A 22,290-nucleotide genomic window follows, 5' to 3' on the forward strand; every position below is an offset into this window, starting at 1 on the left:
TCTTGCTTTTAATTACTAATATCAGTAGATGTAACCCACACAAACAAAGCTCTTTGGGTCCTCCATCATTTTTAAGAGCGTAAGAGGTCCGGATACCACAAATTTCATGAACTGCCGGTTTATGCAGTGGCTGCGATGAAGAGGGGGTGTGGGACAAGGGACTTGGGGAAGACAGCTTGCAACAGTGCAGAGAGCTTGGGCTGAGGTCCCAGGCGGGCATCCCCACTGCCTGGCTGTGAGATGTTGAGCTGAAGCCTTCACTCTCGTTTGCCTCTTCTCTAATGAAACCAAGGAAAGCAGTCCTGTGACATGGGAGAACCTAGGAGGATACTGACACAAAGCACCCGGCATATAGGAGGTGGGCAGTGACAGTTTCCTGGCTCTTCTCCTTCTCCTTTGGGGTCTGTCCTAGTCCTCTCTCTGGCTTAGTCCAAGGCCCTCACTGATGACTTCTCTGGAGCACTGGCCAGACGTTACCCTGCCGGTGCACAGCTGGCTCAGCTCCCACGAATCCCACCTCCCCCAGGCCAGTGATACTCACCTCCAAGCCAGGGGCCCCTGGTGGCCCCATGGGTCCCTCATCTCCCTAGAATTGGGAGACACGAGAGAGGAAAAAAGGAGAAAATTAATCCAGTTGGACTTGCAGAGATCTTGTCCTGTATGAGGGAAAGGGATGGACAGAGGAGAGCCCTCCTGGACAGAGAGCAATGGCATGGCTGGCCCACCTGCCTGGACCTCCCCCAGGGCAGAGGCTCCACTGGTCATGGCCTAGAGCCCAGGTTACACAGTGACTTCCAGTGAATGGAGACTCTGGGCTTCACGGTCCTGGGCATGAGAGTTAAACCCCATTGTGTGCTGTCAGGAACAGAGCCTCAAGCTGCAGCTCAAAGATGTAAGCTCTGAGTTCTGCCGTTTGCTCACTAGTAGATCTCAGCCTCGCTGTGCCTCAGTTTCCCAGAGTGGAGAAGATCATCCTCAAGTATAATAACTGGCTTCACTGAGTTCCTGGAGGACAGCAATGATGCCTTATTCATTCTTGCAGCCACCCCCAAATATCACTGAGGACGGTGCAGTGTTTAGTGGGTGTTTGGTGAATGAATGAATGAATGAAGCTGTGAACAAGTGCCAGACATACATAGGGTTTTTGAGTGGTAATGTGAGTGTAGACAGAAGCACGTGGCTGGTGCCGTTCCCTGCTCTCCCTTTCTTTCCCATTTCTGGTCCATGAGACTCTCCAGGTCCCCGCAACCCTCACAGGCTCAGACGGCCTCTGAACAGGCTCCTTCTGGCATGCCAGGCCTGACCAAGGGGCTCCCTCCAGAACCACCCCCCAGCTCCTCTCCCCCAGCTTCCAAGAAAGCAGAGCCAACACTGGGACCCCGCCAGACCCAGAGCCAGCCCAAGAAGGGATCCATGTCAGCTGGATGCCCGCCTGCGTTGGCGGTGAATCTGGGCTTCCTGCACCCTCAGCCCAGGGCTGTGTGTCACGGGGGCCTGGCATCTGAGGTAAGGTAGGTGGGGCATGGGAAAGCTAAGCATGGCCTCGTGCACAAGGCAAAATCAGAGGTCCACCCATCTAGTGCCCACCTGATGCTCCAGCAGGCCCATAGAGACCCTTCCCCATGCACTTCACCAAGTGCACGTAAATAAGCAAATCGATGCTTTGCCACTATTTGTGCAAGTCATTGTAATATTCTGGAGGTGCCCCCAGGCCACTCCCAGGAAGCCCAGAGTTGACAGCATAGGATGTATGTCATGAGCTTTGAGCTCAAGCAGACCTGGGTTCCCACTGTGGTGCCTGCTACTAACCATGAGACCCAACTCTCTTTCCCTCTCTGGGCCTCGGTGGCCTCACCTGTAAAATGGGGCTGACAATTCCCACTCCCCATCAATGCCCTGATAAACTGCTACTATAAGCATGGCAGTGGCAGCAGTTCTGGGAAAGAAAAATCCAGGGTGACGAGGGTGCAGCGGAGGGAGGGCGGGGGGAAGCCACCCTGCCACGTGACAGCAGGGCAGAGAAGGTCCCTGGAGGGAGCACGGGGCAGGGCTGCTGGGTGAGTCTGGGGCAGCCCTGGGTGGTGTCCTGGCTGAGGGGACTCCAGCCTCCAGCTAAGGCCTTCATTACCCAGGACAGGGCAGGCTGGGGGCTGCAGTCAGGCCAGGATGGGCAGTGGAGCAGAGCCAGACAGTCTCACCTCGGGCCCCAGCTGCCCACGGGGTCCCGGCAGGCCTCGGGCTCCAGGCTTACCCTGGGGAGAAGGGAACAAAAAGGGAGTCTCAGAGGCAGTACCTCCATCACCATCACAGGCTGGCAAGGCACCCCCTGCTTCCAAGCCAGGCAGCCAGCCCTTGAGGCCTGTGGTTTCTGCAGAGCTGTCTGCTTCTCCAACTGGAACTACCCTGGGCAGGGACTCACCTTCATGCCTTCTGGGCCGTTGTCCCCAGGGGGGCCGATGTCTCCTGGGAATCCCTGCAGGGAAGCAGAGAGCAGGGTCACCCAGGGGGGCCGTGAAGGGAGTGCTATGGGTCTGTGTCTTACAGGGGGACTGACCTGGGTTTCCATCTCATCCTGCTGGGATGGGCCCCCAGGCTGGTCAGCTAACCACTTTGATCCCACAATCCTGAGATCTAAAACAGGAGGTGTGGCTCCAGCCCTGACACCTCAGAGAGTTGCTGAGACAATAAATGGGACGAATGCAGGAAAGCATGAAGGTCGTAACATGCAAGGTCACATTCAAGGTCGTTATTTTCAAATCTGGTGTCGCTACCGGGTCAGTCATAGGTGTCCAGGGACATTGCTCCCCAGAGCCAGCCACACCCTGCCCTGAGAAGTCTTGTCTTTTGACTGCAGTAATCCTGCGGAGAGGATTATTTTCTGGGTTTGCTGTGACTTTGAAAGCACTGAGAAGTGCTGACTTAATTAAGCTGAAGTCCTTCCTACATCCTGGCCACATGTGTTAGACTCTGCCCCACTCCACCCGTGGGGGTTCCCTCTCTGCCCCACTCTACCCGTGGGGGCTCCCTGCTTCCTGATGAGGGCCATTCCCATGGGAAGACTGTGCAATAGAAGGTTCTTTCTGCATGCAGTGGAATCACCTCCCTTCCCCTCAGTATCCTTGTGCTCCTCCTCAGGGCCCCACAGAGTACAGGGGCTCCCTCTCCCCACCGTGGTCTTTGCACAATTTGGAAGCCAGTTCCCCAGTTCCCAGAGACCTGTCCTTCTCCTGTGTGACCCTGGGCAAGTTCCTTAGCCTCTCCGGGCCTCAGCTTCCTCATCTGTAAAATGGTGCCCCTAGCATCTCTCTTACAGGGCTGTTCTTAGTTTAAATGGAACAAGCAAAGTTGCAAGTGCTCAGTAAAAATCTGCATCCCAAATGATTTTGGGTCCTGTACCCTGGGAAAAGAAGTCTGCCTGGGGTGGGCCCATCTCTACGTGAGAACTTGGCAGTCAGGATGCTGATGTTAACTCGCATCTGACCCATTGATGAGTAAGAGAGAATTCACCCTCGTGCTGGAGAGCTGGAGCTCCCTCCCATGGTCTCTGGGCAAGCAGGCAAAGAAGCAGGCAGGGTGCTGACACACTTATCAGCTCCCGTGCTTATCAGCTTCCGCCTTCAATGGAGCAGAGCTATCTCTCGGCTACAGAGTCGGCCAATCAAAACACACACAAAGATGGGAGGGGCTGATGGCTAAATTGTCCAGGGACCCAGGAGAGAGCCCAAACAGACCTTATTTGCTCCCACACGGTGGAGCAACCCTGGGAAGGCCACTTGCCTGCTCTGTGACTCAGTTCCTTCAACTGTAAACTGGTGATAGTAACATCTCCCTCATGTGGCTGCCGTGGCGATTCAGCAAGTTCTCATCTCCAAGACGCTACAAGGCCTCCTGGCACCAGGAGGTGCCTCATAAATGTGAGGGAGCATGCTTTCCACCCTCACGGGCCAGAATGCTGGGAAAGCCGGACTCCCAGAAAAGCCTTTTTCCAGTGACCAGAGGAGGGAACTGGGGCCATGCAGGAGAGGCCAAGTCCATTTGTCTAAAGATAGGACTGTGTTACGGCCAAAGTCAACACAGTGGAAAGTGAGAACTTGTAGCTTTTAGGAAACATTTCCTCATCCATCTGAGTGATAGCAGGAGCGATCCTTGGAAGGGTCTGGCCGATCCACGGAGCCACACTTTCGTCCTGGATGCAGAGACCTCATGGGTGAGCAAGACCCAGAAGCCAGGGCGTTGTGGGAGGGGGGCTCCAGCTGGGGTTGGCCCTGGGTGCTGATGATCCTGAGATGGACAGCAGCCCTGGCTCCTGCTCAGCCCAGTTCTCAAGACACGAGACCCATGTTAAAGAGAGCAGGGTCAAAGAGAACCCAGCCAGCTTGCTTCGCTCCACTACGTGTGAACTCCAAGTTGATCATTCAGGTGTAGCTACCTATGCCAATGATCACACGCATCAGAAACCCTCAGGGTCTCTCCTTACTTAACTAAAGTTATTATATGAATTGCTAAATCTATCCTTATTTCTCATTCTTCATTCAAAAGCCCAAATTTTGCATTTACCTCTTGCTCCCCGTACCCAGAAGCTCTGAGGCCTGAACCATTCCAGAGTGGCTGTGGGTGGTTAGAAAGTTCCAGAGTGCCTGTGGGTGGTTAGGAACGTTCCAGGGCTTGGAGCGGGAACTCTGAGTGGAGAATGTCCTGTGAGGGGCCCAGTGGCGCACAGAGGGCTTTCATGAATCACAAAGCTGCGGTGGCCACAAAGTTGGCAGAGGCCTCTGAGGACAGCTCTTTTTCCCTGCTGACTTTTGAGAGCCTCTCGATAAGAGCAGAAGAGCAGAGGGGGAATGTAAACGATTGCTGATCTAGGAATCTCTCCCTCAGCCTCATCTCTCATATCCTGCATGATCTAAAGCAAGTCTTTTCCCATCTCTGGGCCTTAGTTTCCCAAGTATGAGACCAAGTCCTAGCTGCAGAAAGACAGAGAAATGGGGCATCACATACCTCGGGTCCAGGGGGCCCGGGAAACCCAATAGATCCTTTGTCTCCAACTTTGCCCTGTGGAAGAGAAGAGATTGCAGGGAGGCAGGGGTGAGGGCCCCACCTTCCATGAACTTCCCGTGTTACTCCCTGGCTGTAGGTGGTTGGAAAGTTCAGGAACATGTGCATAAAATCTGCCTGGACAACTAGAAGGAGTGACCATTCAAACTCTGCCTCCTGCACTTCCTAGCCATGGGACCCTCGGCAAGTCACTTCACCTTTGGGAATCTCAGTTTGCCCGGCTGTAAAATGGGAGCCACATTAATTCCCTAACTCCTGGGGTAGTTGGTAGCCTTCAAAGAAACAGTACAGAAAGGGTTTGATGCACAGTGACACTCAATAAGTGACAGCCACTGTGGTTATTGATAACATCGCTACTGTTTACAAGGCATCAGGAACCCCAGAACCTCATCAGAGCTTTGTCAGTGAATAAGGCCTGCCTCTGAGGCTGGGTGAGTTTCTGAGCCTCTCACAGTCCTCATCTGTGAAATGAGCAGATCCCACTCCTTCCCTGCCCAGCATGTCCCCAGGAGTTCTGCTGCAGGACGGAATGAAGTCCTGGAGGTCAGGGTGTCCTCGCCCACGTTCCATGATCAGTTGGAGAGTGTGAAGTTTGGGGGTGCTGGAGGAGCACGTACTTACCAGAGGCCCTGGCTTCCCCCGTGCACCGGGGAACCCTGGCAACCCCTGGCTCCCCTGGAAGAGACCCAGAGCAGGCTCGGGTTAGTGAGGAAGAGAAATGGCCAGGTGAACAGCCGCCCACTCCTCCTGCTGGCCCCAGGCCCAGAGAACGCCCGCCTTGGAGGAGGATGAGCTCTTTCCTTCCTTTCCTTGCTGCGAGCTCTGGCTTCGATCACACCTGCCTGGCACCCCTATAGGCTGGCCCCGAGGAAATGGCTGGCCCCGAGGAAATGCTAACATGAAACAGCAGCGCCTGTCCTCACCAGGAAGAATCAGGGACGCTGGGGCTGAGCGCAGGCTCTGTGGTGCCCTTGACGCCTGGGGAACCCTGGAGACTAGGTCCAGCAGGGAAAAAGCCAGGCCTGCTACAGTTCACAACGTGGAGCCATGGAGGCTGGGTCAGGACAGGCCAGCAAGGAGGGAGGGGAAAGGAAGAGGGAGAGCTGGCCAACATCTGGGCCTCGTTGACTGGCCGGGAGAGTCCAGATGTGGCCACATGATGCCAGACACAGGCAAAGGGGAGCCAGTCTCAGCAGACCCACAGCTGGGCTTTCGAAGTCAAGGTCACCTCAGTTTGACCCCGTAGTCGATCTGTCAGTGAGCAAGGCCAGTTACTCACTCCCTCGACCTTATCCTAAACATTCGCGATCAAGGGCAGGACCCTGAGCCAAGCTCCATCAGGGCCGTCTGGAGCCTTGGTTTCAGGGAACTCACTGTCCAGCAGGGGACTCATCACAGGCACCCCTAAATCAGAGGAGAAATAAGGCGGTGCCACCAGTGAGGGAAGAACATGCCCCTCAGGGCACTGAGAGAGTGAAATGGCCACTTTCTGAGTAGGTGGGAAAAACAGCCTCTGAGCAGGGTGGTGTGGAGAGGCTGGGGGGAGGCGGTCCTGGGTGGGAGCAGTCTGTGTGTGTGTGCAGAGGCACACGGTGGGCAGTTCAGTGGGGCTGGAGTACGGGGCTGGAAGGGGGAGAGCGGGGGGGTATTAGAGAGAGCACTCACTGGGGTCCTGATGCATGGTTAGGGAGCCAGAGTCATTCTGAGAGCAATAGGGAGCCCTGGATGGTGTGTGGTGTGTGAGCAAAGAGCAGAGCTTTACCCTCAGAAGAACAGTCCGGAGGCAGTAAGGAAGACAGAGAGAAAGCAAGAGGCTGTGGCCCAGAAATAAGTTAGGAGGCCCCAGTAAAGTCCAAAGAAGAGATGATGAGTGGATCAAAGATGGAGAAGCCTGGATCAATTTCAAAGGCAGCCGTCTCACAGGTGGGTCCTGGCCCATGACGGGCCCTAGGAAGGAAGCCAGGACCAGGGGAACAGCAGGGCGGGGGCGGGGCAGGGGGAGGGGAAAATCCAATGCAATTACCTTGTCTCCTTGGAATCCGGGGTCTCCTGACACACCTGGAACCCCTTGTTCACCCTAAGTACACATCAGCAAAGAAGGTTACAATGGAGACCACACGGGCTCTGGAAGCCTCCCCCACAGACCCCCTGTCGAGGTACAGCTGTGCCGAGGCTGTTCCCCAAGTCGGATCTGGCCGGCAGCGGCCTTGTGAGAGGAAAGGACGGGCCCCCGGTGAGGAAAGCAGGCCATGGCGGGGGATGAGCCGGTCGATGTGCAGACTTGCCTGGAGCTGCCTGGGATGGCTGAAAGCGCCCCTAACAGAAGCTAAACTGCCCAGTGCCCAGTGTCACCCGGCCTTGCACGGGGAACTGACGCAGGGCAAATGAAGTGTCTGAGCCTTCAACCTCCTCATCATCAACTAGTACTGTGACACAGGGGCGACGGCGTGTGGATAAGGGCCCCGCGCCACTGTGGTTTCGGAGTGTTTGTGTCTGCTGTTTGATAGCTTTCACAATCAGGCTGAGCTGTGACTTTCTCCTCCTGTGGGGGTTTCTGTGCCAGCAATCAGCTTTGGTCTATTTTTTTTTTTTTTTTTTTTTGAGATGGCGTCTCACTCTGGTTGCCCAGGTTGGAAAGCAGTGGCATGATCTCGGCTCGCTGAAGCTTTGACCTCCTGAGCTCAGGTGATTCTCCCACCTCAGCCTCCCCTGTAGCTAGGACTACAGTCACATGCCACCACGCCCGGCTTTTTTTTTTTTTTTTTTTTTTGTATTTTTAGTAAAGACGGGGTTTCGTCATATTGCCCAAGTGGATCTTGAACTCCTGCACTCAGATGATCTGCCCGCTTCAGCCTCCCAAAGTGCTGGGATTACGGGCAGCTAGTCTATTTCTAATTAACTGCTTTTAATCAGCTATAGCATGGGAAATCAGATGTCCTGGCTTGTTAAGACTACGTGTAAACAGTGAGTAAACTGGTCTTGACTTAGGTCTGGGTGTTTCTCTTCTAACACAATGTACTGCACTGGTTCCGGCTGCTGGAGGTCTCTTCTGCTCCCTCCCCGTTTTTAGCCATGTTCTGAACGGGTGCAGTCCAGATTGGGAGCTGCTTCCCCTTAGGGCCAGAACCACCTGACAGGCCTCACCTCACCCTATCCAGCCCTCCACGTTGGACATGACTGACACTCTGTTGGCCCCAGGATTCACAAAACATTTACGTCCCTGGGAGCAGGAGGAAGAATGGGGAGAAAAACCCAGGAAGAATGGAGCACCTTAGAAAACCCACACACGGCTAGGGCCACGACCCAGCAAAAGAACTTCCTCAGTAGAACAAAAGTCAGAATTTAAAAAAAAAACAACTTCTTTTGAACTTATTTTGGTTTTTCCAATTTGGAAAATCCTGTACAACATCCTGGTGTTTGGAGAACCACAGGACATTTTTTTTTTAATGTCCAAGAGAGGAGTGAAGGGGTTAAAAAAAAAAAAAAAAAGAGTTACAATAGAAAAACAAGGAAAGTTTAAAAGGCACCTCGGATATCAGGACAATGAATTTGAAAAGAGCTGGGCTCGGAGCAGGAGATCTGCTTCCAGAATGCTTCTCCAGGCTGCGAGAGGGAGCCAGCGGTTGTAAGTGGGAATGAGGCCAGGCTGGGTCATGGAAAATCCGGGATCTGAGGCAGGAGCAACCTCGGAACATGAAGGGATGGCTCTGTCAGTCCAGGGTAGGGCCAGGGGACACGGATGTGTGCGTGGCCGATCGGAACACAGCTGTAAGACTCCTCCCCACCAAAGGAAAAGGGGTTCCTTTCTCCTTCTCTCTCTCTTTTTTCCCCTAAAGACATTTGATTTTCCTAAAAACTACGGGCATGAAAATAATTTCCTCCTCCTTTTTTTTTTTCAGAGTTTTCACATCTCTAAATGTCCCAGGCAACTCCCAGCAGCAAGCCAGCCGCGTTCTATGTAACACATTTATTTCCATGTTCCTGCAGCTCTGCAAAGGGACCTATAAAAAGCTCACTGCCTACACTCTCACTTCCCCGGCTTCCTTTCTCCCTTGTCCATGACTTCAACGTTTCCAGAGCACTGATGTTTCAAACCTTGGGATAAACAGGTAAGCGAGGGGAACCCCCGCCCCCACCCCGTCTCCATCAGAAAGCCCGTTCAAAGAGGGAGGGCTCTGGCAGAGGGGTGTAGCAGACAGCAGGGCAAGGAGGCAGAGGTGGGTGGTGGCTAGAGGCTTGGGCATGACAGGAGGAGATGGAAAAGGTAGAAACAGGCAGAGAAGGGACTGGGACTGGCACTGCATCCAGCTGGCTACCCAATCTGGCTACGTCCATTTTCACCCAGCAATTCTAATGTTCTAAGAGGCCACTGGCCTGCAAATCTCTTTCTCTCTCTGGTTCTTGGTTTCTCCAGCTATGAGATGCAGGCACTGTGAAAATGTGACCTCCCCCACCTCCCCAGAGCCTCACCAGCTCTGACCTTCTGACTTCAGTTCTGCTCTACTGGTGAGGTCTCTGGAGCCAGGTGACTCTCTACTTACCAGCTGTGTGGCCTCAGGCAAGCTTCGTATTTCATAGTGGGTTGGAGGATTAATGGGTGGATCCATGTGGTGCACTCAGATTGTGTGCAGCATGACACCTGGCCCTATGACTCAGGTGTAGGGGGAAGCAGAGACACCTGGAGACAGGTGCGGTGTCATCTGACCACGGGAGGGCCTGCGCAGCAGTCAGCCCTTCAGATGTCTTGTGGATACTTGGAAGGTTGCCCTGAACCCCTCCTGCACACCCTTTGGGGATCCTGGTTTGCCAAGGGTCTGAAGAGGACAGGCAGGAAGATGGCCACAGAGCAGGATGCAAGGAGTGCTGGGCCCTGTGTCTCTGCTATTCAGATGCTGCTTCGCTCTGGGCCCCCAGGGCCTATCTTCCCACCTCCAACTCTGGTTTGGCACCAGGTAAGATACGGAGAGCACAGCAGCAGGGCTGCACAGAGGACACATGGCAAGGGTGGCCACCCCCATGGCAGCGGGAGGAGAAGTGGGTCAGGGGCTCAGAGTCGCATTTCCAGCCAGTATGCTCTCTGAGGTTGGGTCCCCAATTCCATGCCAGGGTGGTCTATGTGGATTTGCTTCCTCCTGTGCCCACAAGCCTCCTTGTTCCGTGGCTTTGCCTTCGAAGCCCAGATGCTGGCCTCAGCTCTACTCTGGATTCAGAGCCCTGCCTCGACATACCTGCCCCGCCGCCCAGCCCGCTGCAACAGCTGCTGATGCCCTATCTGCTGAGGTCTTCGGGCTCCCAGAACCACCTGCCTGAGCCCCACCCAGAGTGACCAGGAAGAAGCTGGGGAGCACAGATTTAGGGGAGACCAGAGGGGAGGCAGGAAGAGTGCAGGGGAGTGGACCTGGCGAGAAATCAGCAGCAGCCTCCAGGCGGAGAGGGGGGTGGCATGCAGAGAAACCACAGTGCAATAAGGGAGTATTCAGATCACCTTATCACCTTTCAGTCCGGGCTCCCCCACGCTGCCCATCAGTCCCTGCAAGACAAAGGCCCAAGGCTGGCTGTGATGGGACTCCAGGCCACAGAAGTCAGGAGCCCTGGCTTACATGTGACTTGCCACAAACCCTGTGCTAAAGATCCCTCAACTTCAGTGTTCGCATCTGTAAAAGGGGCAAATGACTCCCATGTCACAGGGCAAGGGTGTGGCCTGAAGGAGCTATGAGAAGAGGCAGTGAATCACAGCACTGCAGACAAACCCAGGGGAAGAAGGCACTGATGGGAGGGAAGGGCTGAACGAGCCATGTCCCACGCATGTTGGTTAAATTGGGTCGTCCCTGGGATGTGGTCCTACAGTCTTGGGCTGCCTTCCTGCTGCACACCCTTCCCACTCCGGGGTGGGCTGAGTTCACTGGTTTGCCATGGTAGTTTCTATAGCCCTGGTGATGTCCCCTACTGGACTTGCAGTGCCCCGAGGCCCGGAACCACATCAGACTCGTGCTCAGCTAGAGGAAGATGTCTGGCCTAAATGACATACAGATGAAGCCTGGCTCTGAGGCCGGAGCTGGCTGAGCTCCTGACCTGCCCAGCTTCCTCCCAGCAGCTCTCTGAGCAGCCTGCCATCCTCCCTTCCCCCAGCATCATTAAGGTCGCCCTTCTTTCTGGGCTGAAATGGGTTGGGGGTGCCCAGCTGGGACGAGGCCTGAAGCGGGGGACATCCCTTGCTTACCTTCATGCCCTTGGGTCCTGGGTAGCCAATCGGACCCAACACTCCCAAGTCACCCTGGGGACAAAGAGAAGAGGATGCTGTGAGCAGTGGCCGACAGGGGGCTGGCCTGGGTGGTGGGGACGATCCCCGAGGTCCCTGAGGCTGGGCTTCCGAAGATGTCACTCTGTAGGATTGATCTTGGAATGTGGAATGTTCTTCATCCAGAGACCTCCACTAAAGTGCTGGAATCAACTTCACAAAGATCCTTGCTCAAGTTCACTTCTAGATTGCTGCCCCTCCCCTATCCCATTTCTTTCTATAGTCAATATTTCTCTCCTATATCTGGTTCTTTGGCCCCGTACCAGGGACGAAGGGCTTTTCATTTGACTATTTTGGACCCTCAGGCTTTCTCTCTATAAAATGGGGACAATGATCTGTCCCTCCAGAGCTGCTTGCAAGAGTTAAATAAGGCATAAATCAGAGTTGTGACTCCTCCAGCTACATGAGGGGAGGTACCTCCTGCTTCCCAGAGGCTTGGCTGCCTCTGGGGAGGGGAGCAGGTAAGGAGTGAGGCTGTGGATCCCAGAAATCCCACAGTTGGTGATGGGCCCTATGGGACACTATGATCAGCTGGCAGATCCCAGACCCCAGGTTGGAGACCCAGCTTCAGATCAGATCAGCCAGTCTGAGGTGAGAACAATGGAGTCCTCAGACCTAGAAAGCTAAGTTCCCTTCACAGGTGTGAAGTCTGCAGATGACAGCTCAGCCTGGCTGAGTGCTGTCCCCATGATGCCCCTCCTGGCCTTTCCAGAGCCTTCCTTCCTCTTCAAAGAAGGCTCTAGAAGGCACTCAGCCAGGCTGAGCTGACATCTGCAAACTCCACCCCATCCCTCTGTCTCTCTCCCCAGGGGCATTCCACGGCACAGGCCCCTTGCCCTTCCGCAGGAGCCAGGCAAGAATGTGATTTTTCATTCTCTGTCCACCCGGTGGACAGCAGACCACTGGGTCTCACTCTTCTCTGGGACTCACTCATTGTGTGAACTGGGGGATCTTGATGTCTCCGTGCCTCAGTTTCCTCATGTGACAAGTGGGGATGAACAATACTGTGTGCCTGCCAGCCTTGTTTCCAGGAGTAACTGATTGAACGTGTAAATACTTGGCATTTTTGGTTGTCAAACTTAAGAGGTACTATTGGCATCTGGTGGGCAGAGGCCAGGGATGCAGCTAGGCATCCTGCTGTGCACAGAACAGCCCCCGCCATGAATAACCATCCAGCCCAAACGTCAGTAGTGCAAGGTCCAGGAACCCTGGTACAGAGCAAAGAAGCAACTGACTTTCCTCTTAACCAGCCCACGCTTTTCCCCTCAAATCTCACTTCTGCACACTCCATCACTCCCTCGGCCACAGCCGTGACATTAAGTCTGCACTCAGAGAAAGGGAGACCCTGAAAATGCCCTCTTCTCCCCCTTGTCCATCCTCCCTGACTGATCTAAGTGGCTGGCTGCTGTGTGATTTCAATGTGCCTGACCTCTCTGGGCCTCTGTTTCCCGCAATCCGATCAGGCTCTAGGGAGGCCCCTGGCAAGTGCTCTGAGGTTGGGGCACAGGTCTGAAGTGTCGGAGGAACAAAGGCTGCCCCAGGTAGCCAGGCTCAAGAATGGGAAGTGGCGTTCCTGTCGGAGCTGCCTGGAGACGTCTCGGAGGGAGGCCAGGCAGAGAATGAAAAATCACATTCCTGCCTGGCTCCTGCAGGAAGAGCCGAGGGGACTGTGAGATGGAATGCTCCCGAGGAGAGAGACAGACAGTGTGGAGTTTGCAGACAGCAGCTCAGCCTGGCTGGGATGATGCCGATTCTCACTCTTTCACCCCCAGAACAACTGGAGTCTGGCCTTGGCCCTGCCTGGGCTGTGTGATCTTCAGCAAATGCTTCCCCTTCCTGGACTTTAGGATTCCCATTTGATTGGATGAAACAAAACCTCCTAGCTGAGCCTTTGCTAAGAAATTCTGCTTTCAGGCCAAGCACAGCATGGTGGTTCATGCCTATAATCCCAGCACTTTGGGAGGCCTAGGTAGGAGGATTGCTTGAGGCCAGGAGTTCAAGACCAGCCTGGGCAACATAGGGAGACTCAATCTCTATGGAAAACATGTAAAAATTAGCTGGGCAAGGTGGTGCATGCCTGCGGTACCAGCTACTCAGGAGGCTGAAGCAGGTGGATTCCTTGAGCCCACGAGTTCAAGGCTACAGTGAGCTATGGTAGCGTCACTCAACTCCAGCCTAGGGGACAGAGAGAGAGACTCTATCTTTAAAAAGAAAGAAATTCTGCTGTCAGGTCCCATCAAGTAATCTCAAGGAGAAAGTGAGGGCTCAGTTAAAAGGGTGATAATAACAAGCAAATGCCAGTTGCCAGGCACTTGACTTGCCTCAACCCAGTAATTCCTCACCACAGCTCTTCAAGATCAGTCTACTACTGTCCCCATTTTATAGATGAGGAAACTGAGGCTCTGAGAGATTAGGGCTTGAGTGAAGTCACAGAGCCGGGGCACCGCTGGGATTCACAGTAGGCAGCCTGTCTCCAGAGCTTCTAGGTCATTCCGAGGTGGTCTCTTGAGAGGAGGGAGAGAGGCCAGATTAGAAGGGAGGCCAGCTCTGTCTGCAGAGAGCTGCATGTCCACAGGTCCCTCTGGCTGCTGTCTCTCTCCTTTCCTGGATGAAGGCAGCCAGGGTGGCCTGCCCAGAGTTCTCCGTGATACACAAATAAACAGAGCCGGCTCTGCTGGAGGAGTCCTGCTCCGCCAGGGGCCGGGCAGGGCGGGCGGCAGGCAGGGGGCCACCAGCAGCTCAGGAACACAGGCTCATTCTTCCTCCTTCCATGCCTGAAGCAGCTTGTGTGAAAATGAATTCAGCACAGACCAGACGGTCACCTGTGTGGGGCCTCAGGCAGTCACGGCACAGCACCCCACTCCCCAGGTCCCACTCTGCCTTGGCAGACCTCTCCAAAGGGGTCTGTGTGTGGTGGGGGCAGAGACCTGGCCTGGGCATCCAACTCCAGGGCAGAAGGCATCTGTGGCAGAGAGACCCCTGGCTGGCAGGGTAGAAGGTGCCAGCTTGCACAGGGTAGGTCCCCTGTGTTGGTGGGACCCTCATGTTGGGCTATAAAAGCATTTTGGGGAGGAACACAGAAAGCTCCAGGCCAGTATCCCTGGAGGGTGGTCTGCAGAGCCGCCATCTACTGTGTACCAGACGCCCTCGAGGGCAGCTTGGCCGCAGCCACTCAGAATGTCACGTCCCCACGAGAAAGAATGAGTAAGGCCCTTAATTTGGAGTCTGTTCTCACTTTTCTCTAAGCTCCCAGACACCACACTCCACACTGCGCCCTTCATCTCACTGACTTCCACCAAGAACACAATCAGCCTCATCTGTCACCGTTTAAAGAGCGCCCACTGTGTGCCAGATGCACAATACCCACCTTGAAGCCTCCTTAGCAATTGCTAAATGTCACTCTGCACACCTTCAACATGCCAGGGACAATGCTGGCAGCTTGGATGCTCACCAACTGCTCACAGTAACCCCAGGAGGTAAGCACCATTGTCGGTCCCACTCCATTTTACAGATGGGAAAACTGAGGCTTAGGGACAGGTGATGTAACATGCCTGAGATCGAGCAATAAGCAGGAGGCAGACAGGACCAGAACTCAAGTCAGTCAGTCTGTCTGTCTGTCTGTTTGTCTGACCCCACAGTCCATGCTCACAAGGCCTGAGTTGGCTGTTGACCAAAAAAGCACTCAAGGTTGTCTGTCCTGTTGCCATGTCTCACGTGAGACAGGGCATGAGGTCAGGCTGGAGACCCAGAAGGACTGAGTTGTAGTCCCCTGAATGGCAGCAGTGGGCCCCGGAGGCAAACATGGGAGTCAGCGCCCAGTGCCCATCCTTCACGATGTCTGCACACGCATCTCACCTTCCTGCCCTGTTCTTCCTCCTTAGCTGCGACACACTTAGCTGCTGACATAGCTTCCCGACCCTGGCTCAAGCTGTTTCCCATGCCCAGAGTGCTGTGCCCCCAATAGGCATTGTTAATGCCCATTTGTCCTTCGGCCTCCAGTGCTAACATCACTTCCCTGACCCCAAGAGAAGGTTGTGCCCCTGCTGTCAGGCCTCTGAGCCCCCATGCCTCTCGCTCAGGACCCTTCTGACACTGGCCATCCTTTCTGTGTGTGCTTATGGGGCCACCACTTGTGCTGCCAGACCAAGGACAGGTGCCTGCTCTGAGGACCTCACCTCTGTGATCCCAGTGCCGAGCACAGGGCAGAGCTCCAAGGAGGTGCTTGGTAAAAGTGGCTTGGTGATGGTGAAAAGGAAAACTAGGCCAGGCGCAGTGGCTCACGCCTGTAATCCCAGCACTTTGGGAGGCTGAGGCGGGTGGATCACGAGGTCAGGAGATCAAGCCTCAGTTTCCTTAACTGTAAATTGGTGGCCCCACTTCCTACCCTGAGAGGGCTGTGGTGACAATTACAAACTTGACACATGGTTGGGCACAAGAGGGTTTGGTGCATGCCAGGTGGGGAGGTATCTGACTTTGCTTTATAGACAAGGAAACAAAGCCAGGTGATGATTCAGTGGCAGAACAAGGTGGACTAACCCATTGCACCTCACATGCTGGGTGTGTGGCCAGATCACATGTTCTCTGGGTTCCATTAAATTGTGGAGGAGCCAAAATTTCCTGTGTGTCACTCTGAATAGAAAGGACAAAAATTGTCTTTGTTGAGCAGATTCTGGAATCAGGCATAGTTTTCTTGAGGGCCTGCCAAAGGGTTTCAGTTACTCAAAGAGGGCTGTTTGGAGGCCCTCTCACCTCTGAGGCTGCAGGGAGCCACCGGTGGCTTATTGGAATTGAGGCATTCAGATCCAGGTGACAAGCCCGACACTTCCCCTCTCTAACCAGTGACCTCGGCTTTGCGAGGCTTGCCCAGCCCAGTGCATGTGATGCACACACAGCAGACAGACGCTCAATAAATGTTAGTTTGTCCTCTCACGCCCTTCCTCCCGGCTGCAAGGACCCGGGGGACGGAAGGAAGGTTTGGCCTCAGTCTGCATGCAAATTGCTTCAACTGACTAGACAGAGGCATTGAATACATTTGAATTTCCACTAAAATGATTATCAATACGTGGAATTCCCATTTGCTCAGCTAAAAACCCACATCCTCTGGAAAACCATAGGTGACTCACAATCCCTCTTCCTCTTTAACTCCTGGTTAGAAAATTCCTTTCCTTTCCAGCTCTTTGGGGAGACAATCTTTTTCCCCCAGGCACAGAAGCTGCTGTTTCCAAAAATCCAGGGTGGAAGGAAGCATTTTCTCGGGGATCAGAGGTGATTTGATGGGTTCAGGTCCAGCCCTGTGACCTCACAGGCACAGGAGTGAGAACACTTCATCTTGGCAGTGAAAAGAATCTAAACACTGAGGAAGGAGGCTGAAAGTGGCCGAAAAAAGACGCAGGGCATGAAGGAACCACAATCCAAGGCAGAACAAATCAGTTCTGGAAAAGGCGTACCATGAAATGCAGAAAAACCCAGGGCTCTGACCCCAGCGCAGTCTGCTCCGAAGCAAAGAGAGGAGTGCCCCAGACTAGGACTTGAGAGTCATGGCCTCCACCCTCTCCTGCCTGGGGTGTGACCTTGACCAACAGCCTCAGTTTTCGCATTTGTCGAAAGGGTTTCTTCTGACACCGCAAATAGCATTGCCAGACTGGACAATTAAAAAGACAGGATGCCCAGTTAAATTTGAATGTCACATAAACAATGAATGACATTTTAGTATAAACGTGTTCTAAATATTGCATCTGGCATTCAAATTTAACTAGGTGTCATATTTTCTCTGGCAACCCTAACAGTGGACCGCAGCAGAGAGCACAGGTAGGCATGAGCTTTGTAAAGAACCAGGAGGTCCCAGCACTTTGGGAGGTCGAGGCGGGCAGACTGCTTGAGCCCAAGAGTTGGAGACCAGCCTGGGCAACGTGGCAAAATCCTGTCTCTACAAGAAGAAAGTACTAAAATTAGTTCAGTGTCATGGTACACACCTGTTGTCCCAGCTACTTGGGAGGCTGAGGTGGGAGGATCACTTGAACCCTAGAGGCAGAGTTTGCAGTGAGCCAAGACCGCACCACTGAGCTCCAGCCTGGGAGACACAGCAAGACCTTGTCTCAAAAAAAAAAGAACCAGGAGGGCTACGATGCTACGGTCCACGACCCCAGAATCTGCGTTTATCCCACCAAGCAATATGCTTGCTCCTCTCAGGACCCAACCTAGCAGACACTGGGACAATGACAAACAGGACCAGGTGCCAAGGATGACAGCCAGGATATGTAAACATCCCCTCAGAAAGGCTTTGGAGACTGGGATTGTTTAGCCTTGAAGAAGGAGCCCTGGGAAGCACAAACAAAGACCATTTTTACACCTCAAACAGCCTCTCTCGGGGACACTGAGGACGAGTTGGGCTCAATCCACGGGAAAACACCGAACAATGAGAGCTCTGTAGAACGACCCAGGCTCTCAGAGAGGGAGGGACTTTTAACACTGGAGGTGTTCATTTTGGAGCTTAATCACCACATGACCAAGATGCTCCAGAAGGGATTCCTGCTGGGCTTAGAGAGGGTCAGTTTAGAAGACTTCCAGAGAGTTTTCTAACTCCCATGGCAGATGTTTCTTTTTCCAAAGCATTTAGGTCAATGCCTTGTGCCAAAGAAGGTGCTCAGCAAAGTCCTACTGAATGGACATCAGGGATGACAAATTTATGACTCATGTGTTGACACTTCCTCAACCCCAGCCAAAGCAGACATCACTAATCAATGGCAGCACCCTCTCCCACCAAGTTCCAATGTGACTGTGAAATTTTTCTCAATTCAGCAACCCAGATAGCTGCTACCAGGTGTGAAATATCACATGTATGTGTAATATAATAACACCAACAATAGCTGTTATTATCATAACTAGTACTTCTTGAGGGCTTACTATATACTAGGCACTTCACATATTAATTTATCTACATCCTCACTCACAACAATCCTCCAAGTTAGGCACCAAAATTGTTCCCATTTTACGGATGAAGAAACCGAGGCATTGGGTGGGTAAATATTTTGCTCAGGATTGCGATTATATGAGTGGCAGAGCTAGGATTTGAACCCTGGCGGTCTGGTTCCAGAAACTGTCCTCTTAGCCACTGGACTGGAATTGACTGTTTTTCTGTGGTCCTAATAAAAGTGGGTACAATAATCCCATTTCACAGAGGGGATCCCTGAGACTCAGGGAAATGAGACCAAGGTGAAGTTCAGAGTCAGGAGGCAGCAAAGTGAGGATTGAGAGCCAGAGGGCTCTCACCTTCTGCCCATCCCACCCAGGTTCTGCTTCCACTCACCTGAGCAGGCACAGATGGCCATGGGGACATCTGGACCCTCTTCCCAGGACTAGCCTCCCCTGAGCAATAGGGTCCCTTGCCTCCCCCAGGGGCCTCCTCCAGCCTCTCTCTGAGCAGAATTCCTCAGCACAGGTGCTGGAGTGGCAAAGAGTTTACTTTTGTCCCTCCATGGGTCCCCAGACTCAAACCCCTTGAGGAATGACCCAGTAGACAGGGCAGAGGGAGCATCAGACTATGGGGACACTTCGAGTGTCATTTCCCAGGCTCTGACCTCTCACTGGCCCCTGGGGCTGGGCCCAAGGTTAAGACTCACTCCACTGAAAGCCCAGCAGGGCCCCTGGCTTTGGCTAGAACCATTCCTCAGGGCCTGCTCCACCTGGATGGAGTCAGGTCAGCTTGCCTCCCACCTCCTCCGGCCTCTCTCTCAGCCCTGGGCATTTCAGGAGGTAATGACAAGAATTATTATAACAATATTTCCCACCAGCACTTACTGGGTGCCAGATCCTGTGCCAAGGATTACACATATGATGCCTTGTTTAATCCTCACAACCACTCCAGGATGATTCTGCTGTCATCTCTATTTCACAGATGAGGAAACTAGGCCGAGAGAGGGTAAGTGGCTTGGCCCAGGTCACACAGCCAGGATGTCGCAGGCCTGTGACTTGAACCTAGGTGGTCTGCCTCCAAGTCTGCTTGGAGGAAGAGTGAAAAAGACCACCATGGTGCTACCTCCTCCCTCTGGACCTGGAAATGAGCCTCACCTATCAAATGAGCATGCCATCACCTGTCCACACCCCCTTGCGGGTATGAAAGTACTTTGGCAATCTTGTGTTCCAAGCGCCCATCTCATTTAACTAATGAGGAAACAAGCTCAGAGAAGGCAGGTGATGCACCTGAAACCACACAGCAGGGCTCTCCTCCCCGAGCCTGCCCGCCCTTCCCCACCTGCCTTCCCTGCCCAGGTTGTTCTCTCCGGGACCCCAGCCCCTCTGGGGGTTGGATGAGAAAAGGGCCTTTCAACCTCCCCTATGGGGCCTGCTCCTGGCTCCCTACACGCCAGCTTCACCCCAACACCCACCCGCTGCCCGAAGGTACTGATGTACTCACAATGAGGCCGGGGACTCCAGGGGGGCCTGGCAGGCCCAGTTCTCCCTGCAGATAGAGAGACCAAGGTGGTTACTTGTTGCGTCTCCCTCCAGGGCCCCTCCCTCCATGTCATCCTCCGCACAGGCACCTGGTGGGGTCTTTCAGAGCTGAACACTCCTTATTACTGACCGCAGGCTCCAGGGACTTTCCTGAGTCTGGCCTGAAGTTTGGACCACACCCATCCCCTCTCTGCCATCAGCTTTCCACATCTGTCAAATGGGGAGGTCAGACTTCAAATCCAGCATCTTCCCATTGTAAGCATTAACAGAATGAGCGGAATCTCGATCATGGTCATACAGATGTGCATGGTGCTTGACATTTCACACTCACTTTGTAGACAGGAAAACTGAAGCTCCAGGGGTTGATTCACCCAAGGCCAGGTGCAAGGAAATGACAAAGCCACGAGGCCCCAGGCTGAGAGCCTCCAAGCCAGCCTCCTTCCCCTTCCCAGCTGGGAGAAAGGGGGAATCCTCCCCAGCACCCACACTCTCACATATCCTTCTCCCAGGGCCCTCGGAGCCTGGCAAGAGTTCTAGCCTTGGAGTCAGGAGACGAGACTTTGTGTGACTTATCCCCTACACCTCCGTTTCTCCATCCTAAACATGAATCTTCCATTACCCACATGAGAAATGATAAGTGGAGGGGTTTGAGTCAAGTTCAAAATGGAAAGGTGAGAATAAAACTCCAGGGTTCAGCCGGGCGCGGTGGCTCACACCTGTAATCCCAGCACTTTGGGAGGCCTAGGCAGGCGGATCACAAGGTCAGGAGTTTGAGACCATCCTGGCTAACAAGGCAAAACCCGGTCTCTACTAAAAATACAAAAAATTAGCTGGGCATGGTGGTGTGTGCCTATAATCCCAGCTACTCGGGAGGCTGAGGCAGGAGAATCGCTTGAACCCACAGGCAGAGGTTGCAGTGAGCAGAGATCGCACCACTGCACTCCAGACTGGGCGACAGTGAGGGGAAGTGACAGACATCGAGTCTTCTGTTTCTCTATGCCAGGAGCATAAAGACATCCCTGCCCCTCCCCAGGGAAACTTGCAAATGATACCGCATATCTTTAACAGTCAATCTAACAAAGGATGTAGGGAGAGAGAGGCTCGGATTTCCCCCACCCCATGCCTTTGCTGGTGCCTCTTCCTCCACCTGGAATGTCTCCCCACGTATCTCCTCATCCCGATGCAAATATCACTGTCCCCAGAAGCCTTTCCTGTTCCCTTCTCCAAAGAGGCACTTGGGACCTCTCTGATCCCACCCATCCCACTGCCTGTTGTATAACAGATGGCAGCAATGGTCCTAGAACTCCTCCATGGCAGGGACTGTGCCCTGGATTACCCAGTATTTCACACAGCCTCACCCACCAAACCCATGTGGAACACCTTGCCTGCCACCTTTCATTCTCACGACAGCCCTCTCTCTTTTATTTATTTATTTTTTTGAGATGGAGTCTCACTCTGTCGCCCAGGCTGGAGTGCAGTGGCACGATATTGGCTCACTGCAACCTCCGCCTTCTGGGTTCAAGCAATTCTCCCCCTTCAGCCTCCCAGGTAGCTGGGATTACAGGCATGCAACATCATGCTTGGCTAATTTTTTGTATTTTTAGTATACAAAGGGTTTTGCCATGTTGGTCAGGCTGGTCTTGAACTCTTGACCTCAAGTGATCCACCCACCTCAGCCTCCCAAAGTGCTGGGATTACAGACGTGAACCACCGCACCCAGCCTCAGGCTGGAATTCTGATCTCCCCGCTTGACAGACAAGGAAACTGAGATTCAGGGAGGTGAATTGATCTGTTCAAGCTCACACACCTGACAAGCAGTGCAACAAAACTCAAACCCAGGTCTGTATATGGCTCTGAGGTCAAGGCTATAATCCCCAAGGGAGCCTGGCTGGGTCAGGCTCAGGGAGCATTTGTGGAACTGAATTAGCATCTAATCAGGTGCTGGTTATGAATGCAGCAGCCACCTCTGCAGAGGGCACAGCTGGCATGGCTACTCAGGCAGGAAGCCCCAAGGGGAGACGGGGGACCTCAAACACCTTCTGCCACCGGCCCAGGCCCTGGAGCTGGGAAGGGAAAGACAGACTCAGCTCCCCAGGACAGGCTGACCCGGCTCCTCGTGGAACAGAGCCTGGGCCTCTAATTATTTACAAACTCTATAAACATGCCTGTAGCGGAGATTCCTTTGGAACTCAGCTCTTCCTTTCCTCCAAACAGGGCCTGCAAACCGTGTGCTTCCCCAGGCCTCTGCCGGCCCATAAACATTTCTGATGCTTTGTAAGATGGCAGCAGCCGGGGCCTCTCCAGTGGGAGTGACCCGAAGTCCTGGAAATGGGGTGCAGCCTGGAGCTTTGGGCCCAGGGACTCAGTGGGCTGGGGACTCTTACAGCGGGGAACAGGGCAGCCACAGTAGTCAGAAGCCTAGCGTTTAGAGACATCGTGTAATTCATCCAAGGGTGACCAGCTAGTAGTTCACAGGGCTGGAATTT

General features: G+C 53.7%; 1 protein-coding gene across 1 annotated transcript in view; it reads right to left on the minus strand.

Moving 5' to 3' along the window:
• The window catches only part of COL27A1 (collagen type XXVII alpha 1 chain), a 155,383-nt gene that overhangs the window by 69,557 nt on the left and 63,536 nt on the right, over nt 1–22,290 (minus strand). Inside the window, exons 15-23 of the mRNA XM_064376659.1 lie at nt 19,767–19,811; nt 11,276–11,329; nt 10,541–10,585; nt 7,079–7,132; nt 5,677–5,730; nt 4,999–5,052; nt 2,420–2,473; nt 2,199–2,252; nt 542–586 (exon numbers count right to left, since the gene is read on the minus strand). Of these exons, the coding sequence (XP_064232729.1) occupies nt 542–586; nt 2,199–2,252; nt 2,420–2,473; nt 4,999–5,052; nt 5,677–5,730; nt 7,079–7,132; nt 10,541–10,585; nt 11,276–11,329; nt 19,767–19,811 (459 nt within the window). The remainder of the gene's footprint in view (nt 1–541; nt 587–2,198; nt 2,253–2,419; nt 2,474–4,998; nt 5,053–5,676; nt 5,731–7,078; nt 7,133–10,540; nt 10,586–11,275; nt 11,330–19,766; nt 19,812–22,290) is intronic.

Source organism: Aotus nancymaae, unplaced genomic scaffold (assembly GCF_030222135.1).
Source record: "Aotus nancymaae isolate 86718 unplaced genomic scaffold, 86718_ANA_hifiasm-v0.15.2.pri h1tg000003l, whole genome shotgun sequence".
Taxonomy (NCBI): Eukaryota; Metazoa; Chordata; class Mammalia; order Primates; family Aotidae; genus Aotus; species Aotus nancymaae.